General features: G+C 35.9%; 1 protein-coding gene across 1 annotated transcript in view; it reads left to right on the forward strand.

Moving 5' to 3' along the window:
• The window catches only part of LOC148942485 (uncharacterized), a 139,257-nt gene extending 124,724 nt beyond the window's left edge, over positions 1-14,533 (forward strand). Inside the window, exons 4-5 of the mRNA XM_089102018.1 lie at positions 9,614-9,723; positions 14,345-14,533. Of these exons, the coding sequence (XP_088958144.1) occupies positions 9,614-9,723; positions 14,345-14,468 (234 nt within the window). The 3' untranslated portion in view covers positions 14,469-14,533. The remainder of the gene's footprint in view (positions 1-9,613; positions 9,724-14,344) is intronic.
• Positions 14,534-20,822: the final 6,289 nt, after the last annotated feature.

Genomic DNA, 20,822 nt, shown 5'->3' on the forward strand with positions numbered 1-20,822 from the left:
CTACTGAAATATTCCAACTCTTGCATTTCAATGAAAGAAATCCAACATGCACTTTGAAAAATCAAGAGAAAGTAACTTTGACAAGGTAAACCATGACAAAACACTACTGAAATATTCCAACTCTTGCATTTCAATGAAAGAAATTCAAAATGAACTTTGAAAAATTAAGAGAATGTAACTGTGATTAGGTAAACCATGACAAAACACTACTGAAATATTCAAGCTCTTGCATTTCAACGAAAGATATAAAAACTTAACTTTTAAGAATAAAGAGAATGTAACTGTGAAATGGTAAACCATGACAAAACACTACTGAAATATACCAACTCTTTAATTTCAGAGCAATAAATACAAAATAACCTTTTTGAAAATTAACGAGAAAGAAACTGTGATACTGTAAAAAATAACAAGACGATACTGAAATATTCCAACTCTCGAATTTCAATGAAAGAAAACAAAAGTGAACTTTGAAAAATCAAGAGAATGTAACTGTGACAAGGTAAACCATAACAAAACACTACTGAAATATTCCAACTCTTGTATTTCAATGAAAGAAATCCAAAATGAACTTTGAAAAATAAAGAGAATGTAACTGTGACAAGGTAAAACACAACAAAACTGTGACACTGTGACACAACAAAACGCTACTGAAATATTACAACTCTTGCATTTCAATGAAAGAAATTCAAAATGAACTTTGAAAAATCAAGGGAATGTAACTGTGACAAGGTAAACAATGACAAAACACTACTGAAATATTCAAACTCTTGCATTTCAATGAAAGAAATTCAAAATGAACTTTGAAAAATCAAGAGAATGTAACTGTGACAAGGTAAAGCACAAAAAAACACTACTGAAATATTCCAACTCTTGCATTTCAACGAACGAAATTCAAAATGAACTTTGAAAAATTAAGAGAATGTAACTGTGACAAGGTAAACCATGACAAAAAATTACTGAAATATTCCAAGTCTTGCATTTCAATGAAAGAAATTCAAAATGAACTTTGAAAAATCAAGAAAATGTAAATATGACAAGGTAAACCACAACAAAACACTACTGAAATATTCCAACTCTTGCATTTTAACGATAGAAATTCAAAATGAACTTTGAAAAATTAAGAGAATGTAACTGTGACAAGGTAAACCACGACAAAACACTACTGAAATATTCCAACTCTTGCATTTCAACGAAAGAAATTCAAAATGAACTTTGAAAAATCAAGAGAATATAACTTTGACAAGGTAAACCACAACAAAACACTACTGAGATATTCCAACTCTTACATTTCAACGAAAGAAATTCAAAATGAACTTTGAAAAATCAAGAAAATGTAACTGTGACAAGGTAAACAACGACAAAACACTACTGAAACATTCCAAATCTTGCATTTCAACGAAAGAAATCCAAACTGAACTTTGAAAAATTAAGAGAATGTAACTGTGACAAGGTAAACCATGACAAAACACTACTGAAATATTCTAACTCTTGCATTTCAACGAAAAAATTCAAAATGAACTTTGAAAAGTCAAGAGAATGTAACTGTGACAAGGTAAACCCCGACAAAACACTAATGGTGGGAGGGGGAGCCAAAAGTTGGGGGAGCCCTTTTGTCTCAAAATGCGCAAATTAAAAAGTATTAAAAAATGGGGGGCAAAAAGTTGGGGGGGGGGGGCCTGGGGGCTGTTTGGGAGCCCTTTGGGGGCCCGGGGGCATTTGGGGGTCCAAATTCCCCCCGTTGGGGGGAGCCCGTTGGGGGGACTTTTGGGGTTGGGGTATGAGGGCCCTTTGGGGTTGGGGTAGGGGGGTTGTTGTGGTTAGGGGACCTCACAACATTGTTCAAACGGAACTTGTGTATTATAACGACCACAGAGTTTCACCCTCAAATCATCTTCTAAATCATCTTCTAAAATCATCTTCTAAAATGCCTTAAACTGTTCCGCCCAAATCATTTTCTAAAATGTCTTAAAACGGTTTCCTCCAAATAATCCCTAAACGTAATTTCTGTGTGTTCCTTTTGTTTGGCATCCCTGCGCTGTCACATTTGAAATTCCTAGGAAACCCTTTCCCGCATTAATCTCTTCATCTCATAGATGTTCCTAACTACACTATTAAGGTTTCGATAGAATATCAATTTATCCCTCTGACTTAAAGATCAAAGAAGCCGTATTTAAAAAAGGATTTTTCTATCTGTTTAGACTCCTGCATAATTCCAAGATAACAAGTGATGTCATTTCTAACTTCTGACACTAAAGATTAATGAAGCCATATTTAAAAATAGAATACTAATTTTTATCTCTGAGCTAAAGATCGTTTATCCCTCAGACCTACAATCAAAGGAGCCATATTTGTTTCTTAATTCTCCCTACGTAAATCAATAATTCCCCTCGACTATGCAAATCAAGTTCTCAGAAATTTAGTTCCCCTCTTGTGGATCAATAATCCTTGAATAAACTATGTCCCGTCAGCGTTAGACCGAATTGTAGATAGCAGCACATGTGTTCACGTACGATCAATAGGGTCATTCCTACTGGGGACACTCTGCTTGTAAATATTAAAGCTATACTACTGGGGCTGTTTGCCAGCTCGCATATTTCAATGTTGTTTCTACATCACCTGATATCAATTCAGGTCATGAATTTATGCATTTACCATGGGTTCAAGCTCTTGAATTAGTTTTTGATGAAAAACAGGTGGAGCATACACACCTAACAAATATATAAAACCAGTTCACTAAAAACAAATCTGTTTTATTTGCAAAAATAAAACAGCAAATTCGGGAATATTCACGTGAAAAAATCAGTCTTTTTGGTGATTTTAATTTCTGAGGTTGTAGGACAAATAAAAAAAATCTTCTGCAAATTGCATTTGCTCCAGAGTCAGTACGCTAACTAGAATGACACGGCACTTAGAGTGGTAGCATTTCAGGGGCACTTAAAAAAACAGTTTCTTTTTCTAAATTCCAGGTGTCTATGCCTAAAAAGCTCCCTTGCTTGTCCTCTTTGCAAGTTTTTGGTCTGTTGTTTTTCTATTTTCCTACAGTTTCCGCTATCATTTGCTGCCATTTAAAATACAGCTGCCGTACAATTCTGTTTTTTTTTATAGATGAAAAAGTGTACTGAAAATGCTGTTACTTTTAGATCATATGAAATTTTAGATCTTATGAATGCTATTCTCCAACAAGACCTAAAAATTGCGCAATATATACAAAAGACCCACGTCTGCAAAGGCTCCAATCTCTGCAAAGGAGGGGGGAAATACGTGTACTATTTAAATACAAACTCATAAGCAATAAATAAAGACAAACAAAATAGAGAAAGAGAGAGAGAGAGAGAGAGAGAAAGAGAGAGAAAGTGGGAATGATTTTAGCAATTTACAAAATTCATTCTGAACACTCAGCACAAACTAGATCGGCTTTAATGGAACCAAACAGCCTATAATAAAATCAACAAAAATTTATACAAACATTAATCTTCTCTCTCGCTTTTTTTCTAAGTTAGTTTTTAAATGATATGTATATCTTCCCCCTCTTTTATAGGCCATGGAGCCTTTGTGGGAGTCAGTGACTTTCATTTGTTGTATGATCTTTGTTTTTCTTGTTTGTTTTTTGTTGGACAATATATTGTATCGCAAATCAAGACTATTTTGATGAGACTCGTAAAAAGATACAATTAGAAGGCAATTTGAAGAATTCATTAAAGTAGAAAGAGTAATTAATTTATCAAGTTATATTCTTAACAACATATCCGTATGTGCTGTTTAAAATCTAACTAATAAAGCAGACAGTGGTAAATGTTAATATTGGTTCTAGGCATTTACCCCCCCCCCCCCAGAAAATAACTCCCCACGGAAAATACCCCCAGTAAAATACTCCTGGGAACCCCTCCCTGGAAAATATCCCCCGGAAAATGCCTTCAAGGAAACTACCCCCGTAGTAAATACCCCCCGCAAAATAACACCCCGCGGCAAATACCCCCTCTGCGGAAAATACTCCCCCTGGAAAATACCCCTCCTCGGAAAATACCCCAATAGAAACAAATCTTTCCAAATTTGTGGATTTTATTTGAGTTTTTTTCCGTAGGGGGAAGGAATTTTGACACTTGTCTATTAAACACCACTCACTCAAGTTTATGCTGTGTAAAACTTGATAACAAACCGATTTGCACATTAGGGAGGGGGATAAAGTATAGTGGGTCTGAATGTAAAATTTGTTAGGTACAATTATTCTGCATATTATGAAGAAAGATTTATTTTCTGACTTCAATCTTTCGAAATACTTTGCCCCCCCCCGTATATGCAAACATATAGCCCAAATTATACATTTCCCATCTATTCTGTCACTTGTCTTTATCTTGTCTCACGCTAAGCTGAAAAAAAACTAACAAATAAACAGGTTTGTTCTCGAGTTTTATACAGCGTAAACTTGAGTGAGTGGCGTTTAATACACAAGTACCAGAATTCCTTCCCCCTACAGAAAAAAGATTCAAATGAAATTCTCAAATTTAGAAAGCCTTATTTTCCACGGGGGGTATTGTACTAAGGGGGTGAGATATCTTCCACAGGGGGGGGGGTGATTTTCCGGGGGATTTTTCACGGGGGGTGTTTTCTACGGAGGTTACTTTCCGGGTTTTTTTTTCTAGGGGGTATTTCCCAGGGGCATTTTCTGTGGGCTTTTTTTCCTCGGGGTATGTTCCAGGGGGGTATTTTCCAGGGGTAGGGGTAAACACTGGCCACCGTAAAAATTCAATTTTTTTCCTCGAGAGTATATGAATATAAGTGCAAACAAGGGGCACAAAACGGACTGGGCTTTACATAGAATAGATATTAAATTGATTGAGTTGTAAATGCAATAATGAAAAAGGTGGTAAGTTGATGAAAGCGAGTTGAAAAGATCAAGTTATGTAAAGCTCAATGCTTTTTGCACCCCTCATTTCCAATTATATTCATAGATTCTCAAGAGAAAAAATATTTTCTGCTTTTCAGACCATTTTGGAAACGAGGTTTTAAAAATAATTTATTTTTATATTTGTTATTTTCAACTTTTTATTCTTCTCTAAGACTAAAACATTTATAGTCTCCTCTAAAATAAAAATTTGTCTTGCCTAAGATTCAAACTTAAATTACCAAACACACATGCAAGTATCAAACAGTTCGTGGTAACGAACTGTAAGTAAGGAGCGACCCGGCTCAATGGTAACTGAAACTCTAGAAAACGGGTTTTTGATACCAATAGATACATCAATAGAATCAGATTTCAATGCTGATTTCAAATATATAACTTTCATCAGGTTTAAACCTTCTTAGTAATAGTTAAGCACCTAAGCAAATTTGGCTGATTTTCAAAAACAGGATAAAAGACCCTTTAAATGCGATAAAACCTAAATGAACTTCATATAAGCGTGTTATGAGTTTCAGTGAACCCTACGATATAGTTTTCAAGAAAAAGTATGGAAATAAGCGGACTTTTATATTTTTTACAAGAAGGAAGATCACATATGCGTGTTTATTTGTTTTGTTTTTGTTTTTTTTTCCCAGGGTTAATTGCATTGACACAGAGGTCCTATAATATCGTGGGAGCGCTCATTAGAACAGAAATTAAAAGTTCTAGTGCCCTTTTTAAGTGACCAAAAAAAATGGAGGGCAACTAGGCCCCCTCCCACGCTTATTTTTTTCCCAAAGTCACCCGATCAAAATTTTGAGATAGCCATTTTATTCAGCATGGTCGAAAATATGATAAATATGTCTTTTAGGATGACTTAATCCCCGAAGTTCCCAGAGGGAGGGCTAAAAGCTATGAACTTTACCCAATGTTAACATATAGTATTGGTTATTGGGAAGTATACAGAAGTTTTCAGGAGGTTTTTTTTATGGTAGTGGGAGCGAAGAGTGGGTCGGTGGTTATGTTGGAGGATCTGTTCATGAAGGAAGTTTTCATGGGGGAAGGGAAATTGCCATGAAGGGGGCGCCGGACTTGCCAGCATTATTTATTGGTTATTGGGAAGTATACAACCATTTTCAGGAAGGATTTTTTCTGGATAGGGGGGGGGGGCTAGAGGAGGGGGTTACTCTGGAGAATATTTCCGTGGAGGATGTTTCCTTGGGGTAAGGGACAGTTCTATTAAGGGGGCGCCGGATTTCCAAGCATTATTTAAAAAACGATCAGAAATTAAAAAAAAAAACAAGTTTTTTCAACTGAAATGTAAGAAGGAATATTAGAACTTAAAACGAACAGAAATTATAACGTATGTGAGGGGGTTGTACCCCAAGAAAAAAAAACGCAATTTAAGCTAAAGTTTTTTTTTAGTGCTTTAAAAATAGCTATATATTATAATTAAACGGAGTTTGTGATTCAGGTGTTCTTTAATCAATTTTTTTTTTAAATTTTAACGTAAAGAGCGTGTTATTCACTAAGGGGATAACCCCCTCATATACGTAATAACATATACGTAATAAAAAAAAAACAATAAAAAAACAAGCGATACGGCTCAATAGTAATCGAAACTTTTTAAAACGGAATTTTGATGTCAATAAATGTATCAAAAGAATGTGTTTATAATGCTGATTCTAAATATATAAATTTTATTAAGTTTAGTATTACTCATCAAAGGCTACGAGCCTGAGAAAAGTTACTCGATTTTTTAAAGAGGGGGGAAACATCCCCTACAAGTGAAAGAATTTTAATGAAAATCACACCGTCAGATTCAGCGTATCAGAAAACCCTATTACATAGGTTTCAAGCTCATATCTGCAAAAATCTGCAACTTTGTATTTTTTACCAGAAGAAAAATATACGAATATAGAAGTTAGTTACGTAAGTTAATTTGTAAAGACATCCATTTAGCAAAAGAAAAGTAAAATTTTTATGCAAATAAAAGCTGCATTCACTGAAAAACGATCAGAAATTCAATAAAAAAAACAAGTTTTTTAAACTGAAAGTAAGGAGCGACATTAAAACTTAAAACGAACAGAAATTATTCCGTATATGAAAGGGGCTGTCCCCTCCTCAACGCCTCGCTCATTACGCTAAAGTTTAACTCTGTCTCACAACTTTATTTTTTAAAACAATAAAAAACTTTAGCGTAAAGAGAGAGGCGTTGAGGAGGGGACAGCCCCTTTCATATACGGAATAATTACATTTCAACTGAAATGTAATAAGGAATATTAGAACTTAAAACGAACAGAAATTATAAAGTATGCGAGGGGGTTCTCCCCCAAGTCAATACCTTGCTCTTTACGCTACAGTTTTTTTAGTGCTTTCAAAAGAGCTATCTATTCTAATTAAACAGCCTTTGTGATTCAGGGGTTTGGGGCTGTCCCCTCCTCAACGCCTCGCTCTTTACGCTAAAGTTTGAATCTGTCTCACAACTTTATTTTTTAAAACAATAAAAAACTTTAGCGTAAAGAGCGAGGCGTTGAGGAGGGGACAGCCCCTTTCATATACGGAATAATTACATTTCAACTGAAATGTAAGAAGGAATATTAGAACATAAAACGAACAGAAATTATAACGTATGTGAGGGGGTTCTCCCCCAAGTCAATACCTCGCTCTTTACGCTACAGTTTTTTTAGTGCTTTCAAAAGAGCTATTTATTCTAATTAAACGGCCTTTGTGATTCAGGGGTTTGTGAATCAAAATTTATTTTAACTTTTAACGTAAAGAGCGTGGTATTGACTAAGGGGAGAACCCCCTCATATACGTAATAACGTATACGTAATGAAAAAAAACAATAAAAAAACAAGCGATACGGCTCAATAGTAATCGAAGCTTTTAAAAACGGAAATTTGATGTCAATAAATGTATCAAAAGAATGTGTTTATAATGCTGTTTCTAAATATATAAATTTTATTAAGTTTAGTATTACTCATCAAAGGCTACGAGCCTGAGAAAAGTTACTCGATTTTTTAAAGAGGGGGAAACATCCCCTACAAGTGAAAGAATTTTAATGAAAATCACACCGTCAGATTCAGCGTATCAGAAAACCCTATTACATAGGTTTCAAGCTCATATCTGCAAAAATCTGCAACTTTGTATTTTTTGCCAGAAGAAAAATATACGAATATAGATGTTAGTTACGTAAGTTAATTTGTAAAGACATCCATTTAGCAAAAGAAAAGTAAAATTTTTATGCAAATAAAAGCTGCATTAACTAAAAAACGATCAGAAATTAAATAAAAAAAACAAGTTTTTTAAACTGAAAGTAAGGAGCGACATTAAAACTTAAAACGAACAGAAATTAGTCCGTATATGATAGGGGCTGTCCCCTCCTCAACGCCTCGCTCTTTACTCTAATGTCTAATTCTTTATCAATTCTTTATTTTTAAAAAAAATAAAAAACTTTAGTGTAAAGAGCGAGGCGCTTAGAAGGGGACAGCTCCTTTCATTTACGGACTCAGCTTCCTGCGTTTAAGTTTTAATGCTGCTCCTTACTTTCAGTTAAAAAACTTTTTTTATTTTTATTTAATTCTCCCCAAGGAGCTATCAAGTCTTTTGTAATAACGTTTGTTCTGTATGTTTTGTTGTAGCAAATCACCCACATATGTTGTTTTGTTTATACAATGGGGAAAATATGAGAGTTTTTGATGTTTTTTTATTGCACTGTCAATGAGAACTGACGAAATCTGGAAGCAATTGAGCATTCAGAAGTGGCTCACAAATTTCACAAATTTATCTGACTCAAGCACAAACAAGTCTGTGAGTTGAGGACATCCAATTTAAAAAAAATAATGGAACCAATGAATCGATGTGTTCAATGTTGTCCGTGCTTTTTTTACGGGATTGGACTGTATTGGGTGATTTCAGTCAACATTTACTTACAGCTGTTTTAGTTCAACAATGGTCACAAATATAAATGCTATTAAGATAATTGTGTTTTTTTTTGTTTCTTTTATTAGCAATAAGGAAATTAAACCGGGAAGATTCAACCAGTATAGTTTCAAAGCAGTATCTATGCTGGAAATAAAGAGTAGAGGCTGAACAGCAACAGGAGTGATAGAACTTTTATTGATTGAAATTGTTTGCTACTATATTCTGTTGGATGACAAAAGAATAAAAATGTCCATATGAAGCCAAAGTGTCAGCTATCAAAATAATTCTTAGACACAGATTCTAAGTTTTTTCTTTTTGTTTGTACTGAAAACAAAACATCTTTAGTTCCCGTAAAGTACATGGGAAAGTTAAAATAAAATCTGATTGTCTGAATCGGTAAAGTGGGAACTTCCACAGTCATATATAAAAAAAGGAAAAACTGAAAATCCAATTTTTGATGAAAAAGAACTTTAAGGAAGTCTATCTTTCATTTGAAGGTATTGGTATCAAAAGGAATTAACACATTGTGAATATTTGAATTATCGCGGGTAAAACACGTCGTCAAATTAAACTAATAAGTTCTGCTCATTTATTTTCAAGGTTCAACTTGGCAACGCTGACGGAAATATAGCCCGGCCTTAAGAATTTTATAATTGTCAAGTAACCAAAAGGAAAATCTCGGACAATCACGGTTTCCAGATATGAATAGACTTACGATGGGTCCGTTGACAATAAATGATTTGATTTTGATGTCTTTAATCATTTAAATAGTTCAAACCTAAATTTAGAAATTATACTTGTTTCCAGGGGACAGCTATTACAAGAATTGGCTTTAGTATTATTCAGGGTTGTTCCATCCCAGATCCAGAGACTGCAGATTGCTCTAATGCATATGTACAAATCAACGACAATGAAAGGTAATTTACATTCTGTCTGATAATTTGAAAGGGGAAAATAGTAACATCGAAGGAAACTCGAATTAAAAGAATAACCATTATAAAAGACATAGGTAATAGTTTGTAGAAGAAGCTGACGAGCTCTATACCACACCAGAGTCACATTTAGTAATAAAAAAGAGCAACAGTTTACGAATGTCATTTGCTTTATTTTGAATTTGAAACTTGTGCTACATACAGAAGCACCAAATGGGCACTTAAACATAATTTTTTGGGTGGGGAGAAATTGTGGCAAACCGATTTTAGAGGGGGGGGGTATAATACGAAACAAAATTATTCAATAATTTAAACAAAAAATGCCCAGAAATTCAATAAAATTCAAAAATATGCGGGAAGGGGGGGAAATAATCCTTAGGGGACAGTCGGGTACGTTGGGACGCGGGTACGTTGAGACACATGTACTTTTGACAGAAAACTTCAAGCTAAAAACCTGCCGCTACTCACTCCTCAAACATCATCTCTTGGACTATTTGTGGATGAAATATAGTGGTCGCATGTGAAACTTTCTATCAAAAAATTTAGGTAAGAATTTTTTAGTGGGTTTTTGGAAAAATATTTTTGCTTTGCGAAATTTTACGGTACCCTTAGGTAAGCAGCTTCTAAAAAATTGCTTATAGCCCATTAGATAGAGAAATTTATGAGCTTTTTGATGGTATAAATTTTGTTGTGTTCTTCTTCCATCTAGTGGCTGATCTAATTTTTTTTCGTAAGTTCGTACTGTTAGGGTACTCTGGGACTGTTAGGGTACTCTGGGGCATATCGGTCAAGCTGGGACACAGAAAAGTCTGCAGGCAAAGACTGGCTATCATAGAAAGCATCCTTCAATTTCTCTTCGAAGGCCGGAACCTACAAGTATCCAAAGAAATCTTGGTTTTAATCGTGTTGCTGTTGACACTTTTTACAGGAACCTCGGAGAGTTGTATTCAAAATACAAGTTCCCTGCTAGCCGGATCTTCAACGTCGATGAGACTGTGCTCACGAATGTCCAGACCAAGTGTCAAAGAGTGCTGAGCCCGAAGGGGAGTAAAGCAGCTTGGTGCTACGACTTCTCGAGAGAAAGGAAAGCTGGTGACCATGGTGGGCACTATAAATGCCATGGGAGGATTTATTCCAGCCTTTCCGATGCTCCCACGAGCACGTTTTGTAGAAAGACTGCTTGATGGAGCCCCCCCCCCCCTACAGACTGCTGTAATAGCAAGTGGCAAGCCTGGAAATGCTTGGATGATAAATGATCTGTTTTTGCTGTATTTAGAACACTTTGTATTGCATGTCCACCAATATCCTGAGAATCCTGTCTTGATTCTGATGGACAATCATGAAAGTCACACCAGTTATGATGCAGTTTCGTTGCCCAAAGAAAAGGGAATACATTTACTTACGTTCCCGCCGCACATATCATCCAGGTTGCAGCCTCTCGAAGTTTCAGTTTATGGACCTTTAAAGACTTACTGGTCACAGGCAACGGAGAACTGGTTGAGACTTCACCCTGGCTGAGCAGTGACGGAATATGAGATCAGGGAATTACTGGGGGTTGCTTTTCCTAAGGCCTTCTCTCAGACTAACATTACAAGCGGATTCTCAAAGCCTGGAATTTTCCCGCTGAATACTGGAGTTCTTTGTATCTCTCTGGCGATCAGTCTGGCGCTGTTGAAGAACATTTACCAGATCCGCAAAAGCTTCGGTTGACCCAGAGTCCCAGTACTACAAGCCATTAAACCTCGTTTGTTGTGCCAGAAGATATTATACCCCTGCCAAGAAGGGAAGCTACAAACAGAAAGACAGGTAGGAAGCCTGGAGTATCCGAATATACCTCTACACCAGTGAAAGACTCGATCCAAGCTGCAGAAAATGAAAGGAAGGCAAAAAAGAGAAGAAGGATCTCAAGAAAAGCAAGAAAGCGGCTCCTCCCAAAAAGCCGAAGATTCAGATGAAAACTACCAAGAGATTGCTGAGGTTCATTGAGGAAAGTGGAGATGAAGCAGGACCAGGGGATTTTGAGTTGGATGACAGTTCTGACGACTCTTTCTGCTCTGAAGATTTCCGATTGGCGGAAGAGGAGTCTTTGACTCCCAGTATCTGTTCCGGTTACTTAGTTCTAGTCCAGTACAAGGGGGAAAAGGGATCGAAATACTACACTGGTGAAGTGCTTCATTTCGAGCCAGGCGGCTACACTGTCAATTTTTTGGAACGAAACGTTCCAGCTTGGAGGTTTACGTTTCCGAAAGAGCATGATGAAGCGTTTGTCGATAGCTCAGAAGTAGTGATGAAATTACCAGTTCTAATGGTCTCGGGCGGAACTAAACGCTTTGCCAAGGTGATCAGCTTTAATGCAGACCTGACCAACTACTCTGTTGAATAATTTTTGAAATAAGTTTAATGTATTTTTACAGTTTTATACCACAAAATATACGAAGTTTTAATTGGTTTATCGTGGTGTCCCAAAGAACCCACCACCCTGACCCATAGTACCCGCACAAGTGGTACTCTGGGACAAAGCAGGACCCTCTTGAAAATAAGTCTTGATAATTTTACTGCGAGCAATAAAAAATTGAGAAAAATCCCAGTAAAAGCCAAATGATTTTGCCACAGATTGATGTTTAATACAAGAAAATCAGAATGTAAATGTACGAGATATTGAGGTTTAAGTTGAACTTGTTTCAGGGTTCCCGACTCTCCCCTAGACTTTGAAAAATCTTTTTTTTTGTGTCATAGAAAATTGAAAAAACATGATTCGCCACCTAGATAAAAAAATATTTGCAAATATTCACTAAGGAGAACTCTAAAAAATTCCTAGTCCCCTCCCTCCTGCATTTTCGTGAACTGTTGCCCTAATTACAGCAAAAAATTAAATTACAAGAAATAAGTTCGGAAAGTCTATGACAAAGGTAAAGTTTCCCTGAGCATTGTATACTGATACTACGTCTTTGTGGCTTTCTCCAAATTCATCTTACAGGTAGGAAACTATTGTTTCAACCTTGGATTATTTTTCAAATTGCAAGAAATAGTACCTTACATCTTCACTCTCATTTATCAATCTTTCTGTTGGTGTTTGAAACACAAATTATCAGCGCAACTTATTATTGGTACTGTAGATGTGCACAGGAGCAACAATTCAAGCAAATATAGGGAAAGGGGGAAGCTTTTTAAATTTTTGTTTTAACGACGATTTCCATCAGGGATTTCTTAAAATCTGGATGGGCCAACTTTTTTTCAATTTTTTTCCATGAAAATCCCAAAAAGGTATTTTTCTAGGAAGGGGTATAGAATATAGGGAGATAATTACTCCTTCCGAGGACCCCCCTTAATTATCTCTCCTGTTCGTGTGTAATTTAATTTTATTTAAGTATGACTCTAGTGCGGCCCGGGAAATACCTTTCCATTCTCTGTTTGGTCAAAATTCCAAAACTAGCGGATTCAACCTAGACTGTTGAGTTGGGGCTGTGAAATTGGAAGTGGGTATCCTTTATACAAGTAGATTTTTGCCATAGTGATAGAAAAAAAGATAGAGGCCACATTCTACAAAATTCTCCGGGCAGATCTCGCCATTGGCCTGGAGTCATCCTATTCTGGATTCAGGCCATTTTAAAATGGAAGAATTGAATAAATAGCGAGTGTAGCGAGAACCTGGCCTCTAGGCCTACTTGTTTTCTATCTCAATGATTCTTGCATAGATATACTTTCCAAGTAAAGAAGCATTTGCAAGTAATTTGAGCTACCATAAAATAATAAGTCTTTATTGAAAACTTAGTTGGAAATTTCTAAGTAAGCACATAGTCAATCTAACCTTAATTAGTGGAAAGTCTTCAATTCGGGTCTGATGTTACCTGAAAAGCGGAGTCGCGGTGTAATATTTTCTAATAACCAAATGTGGTGTCTCAGTCAGTTTTATGTCTAACCAATAGGCTATAGGGCTGCAATTAAATATACTGTCAAAAACTTACACCGGGAACGTTGATCTTAAACGCCGCAAATCTATTTTTTCCTTATAAATCGTGATGAGTTTTTCTCATTTTTAAAATATGCTGTTGATTTTTTTTTTTATTATTTTAATGCAGCATACCATCTAGTAGAAATTTGGAGAATAAAATGTTTTCCTCAATAGTGAAACCCACTTAAAGGCTTAAGAGTTTTAAATCATGTTTTTAATTAAATGTAGACATAAAATGTGGATTTATTGTCCTAAAAATTGAATACCGAAAGTCACTAAGAAAGTGGAGATTTTCTTCACATTAAACATTTTTTTTTCTTTTTTGAGAGAAGAGTTTTTTCTTGTCTATGTATCAAGAAATATAAGAAAAAACTATTAACTAAAAAATAAAACAATTAAAAACCGCATTAATTATAATATCACTTCTGATTCATCAACTTCTATATTTTATGACACTGCATCAAGCATTACTCTCTCTCTCTCTCTCTTTCTCTCTATCCCTCTCTCTATTTTTGAGTTTCGTATGTAAACATTGGGGAATATGGGATTAGCGTACTGGGGATAAACTTCTGACCTAGGGTTATTTATCGCAGAACCGACGGAAAAAGATTTTTGCGACAGCATTTTTCTAAAAGTGAAACCTTTCTCTTCTAGACTCTGTGGCAGTGTTCTTAGTGGCGAATATTCTTTTTCTGGTGACACAGCAACACTTGAATTTCGTGGAGATAAGGACTACCCTGGACAATGCCAAATCAACATTGTTGGCTATTTTAACTAAAACATATTACAAAATATTATACTGTTATTAGGGATTGCAATACAGGGAAAAAAGTTTTGCTGAAATTTAGTTTGAATTTAAATGTTGTCAAATTTATGGAACAAATAGGACCATGTTATTATTCCAATAACGTAGGTTCCTTCTACACAAATTTTTATCAATTCAATTCAATTTATTGAAATAAAAACAAGATGAAACACAACATCAATAATAATATTGATCCTGGAAGCGAACTTGTTGAGGACCATAACAACAAAAAATTGAAAATGAAGAAGAGATAAAAAAAAAGAAAATACAGAAAAAAAAGAGAAAACACGGTTAAATTAAAGCAAATTGATTAAAAATTTAGAGATTTATAATATCAAAGTTTAGTAACATTGTTATACAGCGTGCGAAAACTTGTGGATAGCTCGATACTGGAGGGTATCATATTCCATTGAAGTATAGATTTATAAATGGGGCATCGCTGGGTGGAGCTAGAGACACACTTGGGGACAATAAAGGAACGGTTGGATGAACAGAGACATAGGCCTTCAGAATTATTGCAATTAAAATAAGATAATAATTGGGAAGGAAGGTTTTTATGGTAAGCGGAGTATGCAAGGGATAAATTTAATTTTTTAATAATTTGTTCAAAAGGAATAATACCAAAATCAGAGTGCAAGTACTGAGTTTGAGATTGTCGGGCAACCCAAAAACTGCTTTGACGGCTCGGTATTCGGGCAGATTTTAATTTATTGTTAACTCAAGAATAAATTTTACCCCAAACAGATCTGGACTCGGAGATATATGGCTAAATAAAAGAGCAATAAAGGGTGCCAAGGATATCAGGGGGAAGAAAATTATTCACACGATTAATCAGACTTACCTGTCGCAAAATTATGGCTCTGATGCAGGATACATGAGTTCCAAATGATAGGGAGGAGTCTATGTGGACACCAAGAAACTTGGCAACAGTAGTAACCATCTTTTGAATTCTGCCACTTTATGTTCCTTCCGGTTTTTCTGGTAGGTAATTCTATTCTACAGGGGCATTACACCCTTTGCCAAGAGATTTACGCAATTTAAGGACAAGTTTTTCTGACGTAGATGTTTAGTTCATGATATACAAGTTTTTTTTAGGTTAAATCAGTGGTCATTCATATGTAAGTTTATTATTCGGTTTTTTTTTTTTTAAACTTGGCTAATAGGTTTTTAAACTTATTAAAACGAAAGCTACATACATTCCATTTTTGGAAAGTGGAGCGAGATTTTGTGATGCTATCAGAATGGTTTCGTTTCATGGGTTCATTAATAGAAGGACTAATATTTTTGAAAAGGGTAATTACTTCTTTAGTTTACGAGATTTGCGAATTTTTTGCGAAAAGATATTTGCGTAAAGGTATTGCGATGGTTAAGAATGCCTCACGGGTTGTTCGTTCAAAAAGCGAGGATATTCCGTGTGATTTTATTTGGGAAGTTTAATGAATTTATTAGTTACCGAGAGTTCAATGACTCCTCCCCCTCAATGACTTCCAGGGGTTTTATGACTCCTCCTCACAATGAATTCAGATGGTTTTAGGACTCATCCCCCTAGCCATAACTCCATTCAACCTTGAGCGAAGATATAAAAGTTTGATGAAGTACTTTTCTGCTTAACAACTACATTAATAACTTCACAGATGATTGGAATTATTTTTTAATTTATTTGTGAATGAAAAGTCAAAGTCTAACATAAAGAACAAGGTATTTCGGAGGGGGTAGATAACTTCATATACGGTCTAATTTCCATTCGTCCTAGTTTTTAACGATTCTCCTTATTTCTAGTTGAAAATTCTTATTTTTTAATTTGATTGGGAATGAAAAGTCAAAGTCTAACATAAAGAACAAGGTATTTCGGAGGGGGTATCTAACTTCATATAGGGGATAATTTCCATTTGTCTTAGTTTTTAACGATGCTCCTTATTTCTAGTTGAAAATGCTTATTTTTTAATTTAATTGGGAATGAAAAGTCAAAGTCTAACATAAAGAACAAGGGATTTCTGAGGGGGTAGCTAACTTCATCTACGGGATAATTTCCATTCGTCTTAGTTTTTAACGATGCTCCTTATTTCTAGTTGAAAATGCTTATTTTTTTAATTTAATTGGGAATGAAAAGTCAAAGTGCCAGAATGGTTGAAATCCACTAGCTCAGTATTGGGGTCTTAGCTGTTAAATAAATAATTGTTATACCTTTTAAAATGACTTCACGGGGTTTGAGTTAGCTCTGTTGTTTTAAGCCGTTTTATTTTTTCTTTACATGGTGTTCATTCAAAAAGCGAGGATATTACGCGTGATTTTTTGGGAAGTTTAATGAATTTATTAGTTACCGAGAGTTCAATGACTCCTTCCCGCAGTGATTTCCAGGGGTTTTATGACTCCTCGTCACAATGAATTCAGATGGTTTAGGGCTCATCCCACTAGCCATAACTCCATTCAACATTGAGCGAAGATATAAAAGTTTGATGAAGTATTTTTCTGCTTAACAACTACATTAATAACTTCCAAGATGATAGGACTTTTTTTTTAATTTAGTTGGGAATGAAAAGTCAAAGTCTAACATAAAGAACAAGGTATTTCGGAGGGGGTAGCTAACTTCATATACGGGGTAATTTCCATTCGTCTTAGTTTTTTAACGATGCTCCTTATTTCTAGTTGAAAATACTTATTTTTTAATTTAATTGGAATGGAAAGTCAAACTCTAACATAAAGAACAAGGTATTTCGGAGGGGGTAGCTAACTTCATATACGGGAAAATTTCCATTCGTCTTGGTTTTAACGATGCTCCTTATTTCTAGTTGAAAATTCTTATTTTTTAATTCAATTGGGAATGAAAAGTCAAATTCTAACATAAAGAACAAGGTATTTCGGAGGGGGTAGCTAACTTCATATACGGGATAATTTCCATTCATCTTAGTTTTTAACGATGCTCGTTATTTCTAGTTGAAAATGATTATTTTTTAATTTAATTGGGAATGAAAAGTCAAAGTCTAACATTAAGAACAAGGTATTTCGGAGGGGGTAGCTAACTTCATATACGGGATAATTTCCATTCGTCTTAGTTTTTAACGATGCTCCTTATTTCTAGTTGAAAATGCTTATTTTTTAATTTAATTGGGAATGAAAAGTCAAAGTCTAACATAAAGAACAAGGTATTTCGGAGGGGGTAGCTAACTTCATCTACGGGATAATTTCTATTCGTCTTAGTTTTTAACGATGCTCCTTATTTCTAGTTGAAAATGCTTATTTTTTTAATTTAATTGGGAATGAAAAGTCAAAGTGCCAGAATGGTTGAAATCCACTAGCTCAGTATTGGGGTCTTAGCTATTAAATAATTGTTATACCTTTTAAAATGACTTCACGGGGTTTGAGGGGGCTCTGTTGTTTTAAGCCGTTTGATTTTTTCTTTACATGGTGTTCGTTCAAAAAGCGAGGATATTCCGTGTGATTTTTTTGGGAAGTTTAATGAATTTATTAGATACCGAGAGTTCAATGACTCCTCCCCTCAATGACTTCCAGGGGTTTTATGACTCCTCCTCACAATGAATTCAGATAGTTTTAGGACTCATCCCCCTAGCCATAACTCCATTCAACCTTGAGCGAAGATATAATATTTTGATGAAGTATTTTTCTGCTTAACAACTACATTAATAACTTCCAAGATGATAGGACTTATTTTCTAATTTAATTGGGAATGAAAAGTCAAAGTCTAACATAAAGAACAAGGTATTTCGGAGGGGGTAGCTAACTTCATATACGGGGTAATTTCCATTCGTCTTAGTTTTTAACGATGCTCCTTATTTCTAGTTGAAAATTCTTATTTTTTAATTTAATTGGGAATGAAAAGTCAAAGTCTAACATAAAGAACAAGGTATTTCGGAGGGGGTAGCTAACTTCATATACGGGATAATTTCCATTCGTCTTAGTTTTTAACGATGCTCCTTATTTCTAGTTGAAAATACCTATTTTCTAATTTAATTGGGAATGAAAAGTCAAAGTCTAACATAAAGAACAAGGTATTTCGGAGGGGATAGCTCACTTCATATACGGGGTAAGTTCCATTCGTCTTAGTTTTTAACGATGCTCCTTATTTCTAGTTGAAAATACTTATTTTTTAATTTAATTAGGAATGAAAAGTCAAATTCTAACATAAAGAACAAGATATTTCGGAGGGGGTAGCTAACTTCATATACGGGATAATTTACATTCGTCTTAGTTTTTAACGATGCTCCTTATTTCTAGTTGAAAATGCTTATTTTTTAATTTAATTGGGAATGAAAAGTCAAAGTCTAACATAAAGAACAAGGTATTTCGGAGGGGGTAGCTAACTTCATATACGGGATAATTTTCATTCGTCTTAGTTTTTAACGATGCTCCTTATTTCTAGTTGAAAATGCTTATTTTTTTAATTTAATTGGGAATGAAAAGTCAAAGTGCCAGAATGGTTGAAATCCACTAGCTCAGTATTGAGGTCTCAGTCCACCAGCCTGAAAGGTCGAAATTCACTAGCTCAGAATTGGGGTCTTAGTCCACCAGCCTGAATGGTGGAAATTCACTAGCTAAGAATTGGGGTCTTAGTCCACCAGCCTAGATGGTTGAAATTCACTAGCTCAGAATTGGGGTCTTAGTCAGTGTTCAGATTGGAGCGTTGGGGTCCGACTATCTGGGCTTTATTTGTCAAGACCTGAATGCTAAGCGATGGAAATGAGCTCGATTGGGACCCCATTGTGAAAACGGAAAACAAAAAATATATTGTTGATATGTGTGTAGAGCATGGCATGGTTACCGCTAGGGGCAACAGTCTAACCGTTGACGGTTTTAGGTATCCGTGAATAAGTTCTAAGGCGAGAGTGGAAATTGGGACAAATTTTTGGAGGTGCCCACCTCACCTGCTCAGAGTCTCAGGCAAGTGACCCTAAATTTGAAAAAGTGGAAATTGGCTCAGATTTTCTAAACTGAGCTGAGACAGTGAATAGATACTATTGGGAAAGTTATTTGTGACGCTGGGCATCCTTGAACAAGTGCTAAATTGAGAGAGGAATTTGGGACAATATTTGGGGGCACCCACCCACCCAGAGTCTCCGGCAGGTGACCCAAAAATTTAAAAAACACACAGAGATGATAGACACAAAGAGATGAATCACACACAGAGAGGAAAAACACACAGAAATGACACATAGAGATGACACATAATCAAACACGATACACACGCACAGAGTCAACACGGAGACAGAGATGAGAGATACACAAAAACATTACAAAAACACATAGATACGACACAAACACAGAAAAGTCACACACACACACAGTTACGACACACACATAGCTAAAACACACACACATAGAGACAACACACACACACACACAGAGACAACATCCACACAGAGACAACAAACACACTCAGAGACGACACACACACAGAGACGACAAACACACAGAGACGACACACTTAGAGAGACGACACGCACACAGAGACGACACACTCAAAGTGACGAGTTATACATAGAGACGACACACACACAGAGACGACAAACACACAGAGACGACAGACGAAAAGAGACGAATCACACACAGAGAGGACAAACACACAGAAACGACACATAGAGACGACACATGCACAGAGACGATACACACACACAGAGTCAACACACAAAGAGAGACGAGACACGCACACATAAATGACAAAACACACATAGAGACTACACACACAAAGAGACGTCACACACACACACAGATACGAAACACACATAGAGATGACACACACATAGAGACAACACACACACACAGAGAGACAACATCCACACAGAGACGACACACACACACAGAGACGACACACTCAAAGTGACGACTTACACATAGAGATGACACACACACAGAGACGACAAACACACAGAGACTACACAGATAGAGAGACGACACACACACAGAGACGACACACTCAAAGTGACGACTTACACATAGACACGACACACACACAGAGAGACGAAAAAACACACAGAGACGACACACATAGAGAGACGACACGCAAACAGAGACGACAAACACACAGAGACAACACACACACAGATACGAAACACACAAAGTGACGACACACACACAGAGAGGACAAACACACAGAAACGACACACACACACAGAGACGACAAACACATAGAGACAACACAGACAGAGAGATGACAGACACACAGATACAAAACACACACATAGACGACACACACACACAGATTCAACACACACACATATAGTACAAACACACAGATACTACAGACACAAATAGAATAATCACAAACATAGATGACAAACAGACAGAAAAGACACATAGAGACGACACTTGCAC

The sequence above is a fragment of the Artemia sp. Qi Xiang Cuo genome, chromosome 16 (genome assembly GCF_049724085.1).
Source record: "Artemia sp. Qi Xiang Cuo chromosome 16, ASM4972408v1, whole genome shotgun sequence".
NCBI classification, from domain to species: Eukaryota; Metazoa; Arthropoda; class Branchiopoda; order Anostraca; family Artemiidae; genus Artemia; species Artemia sp. Qi Xiang Cuo.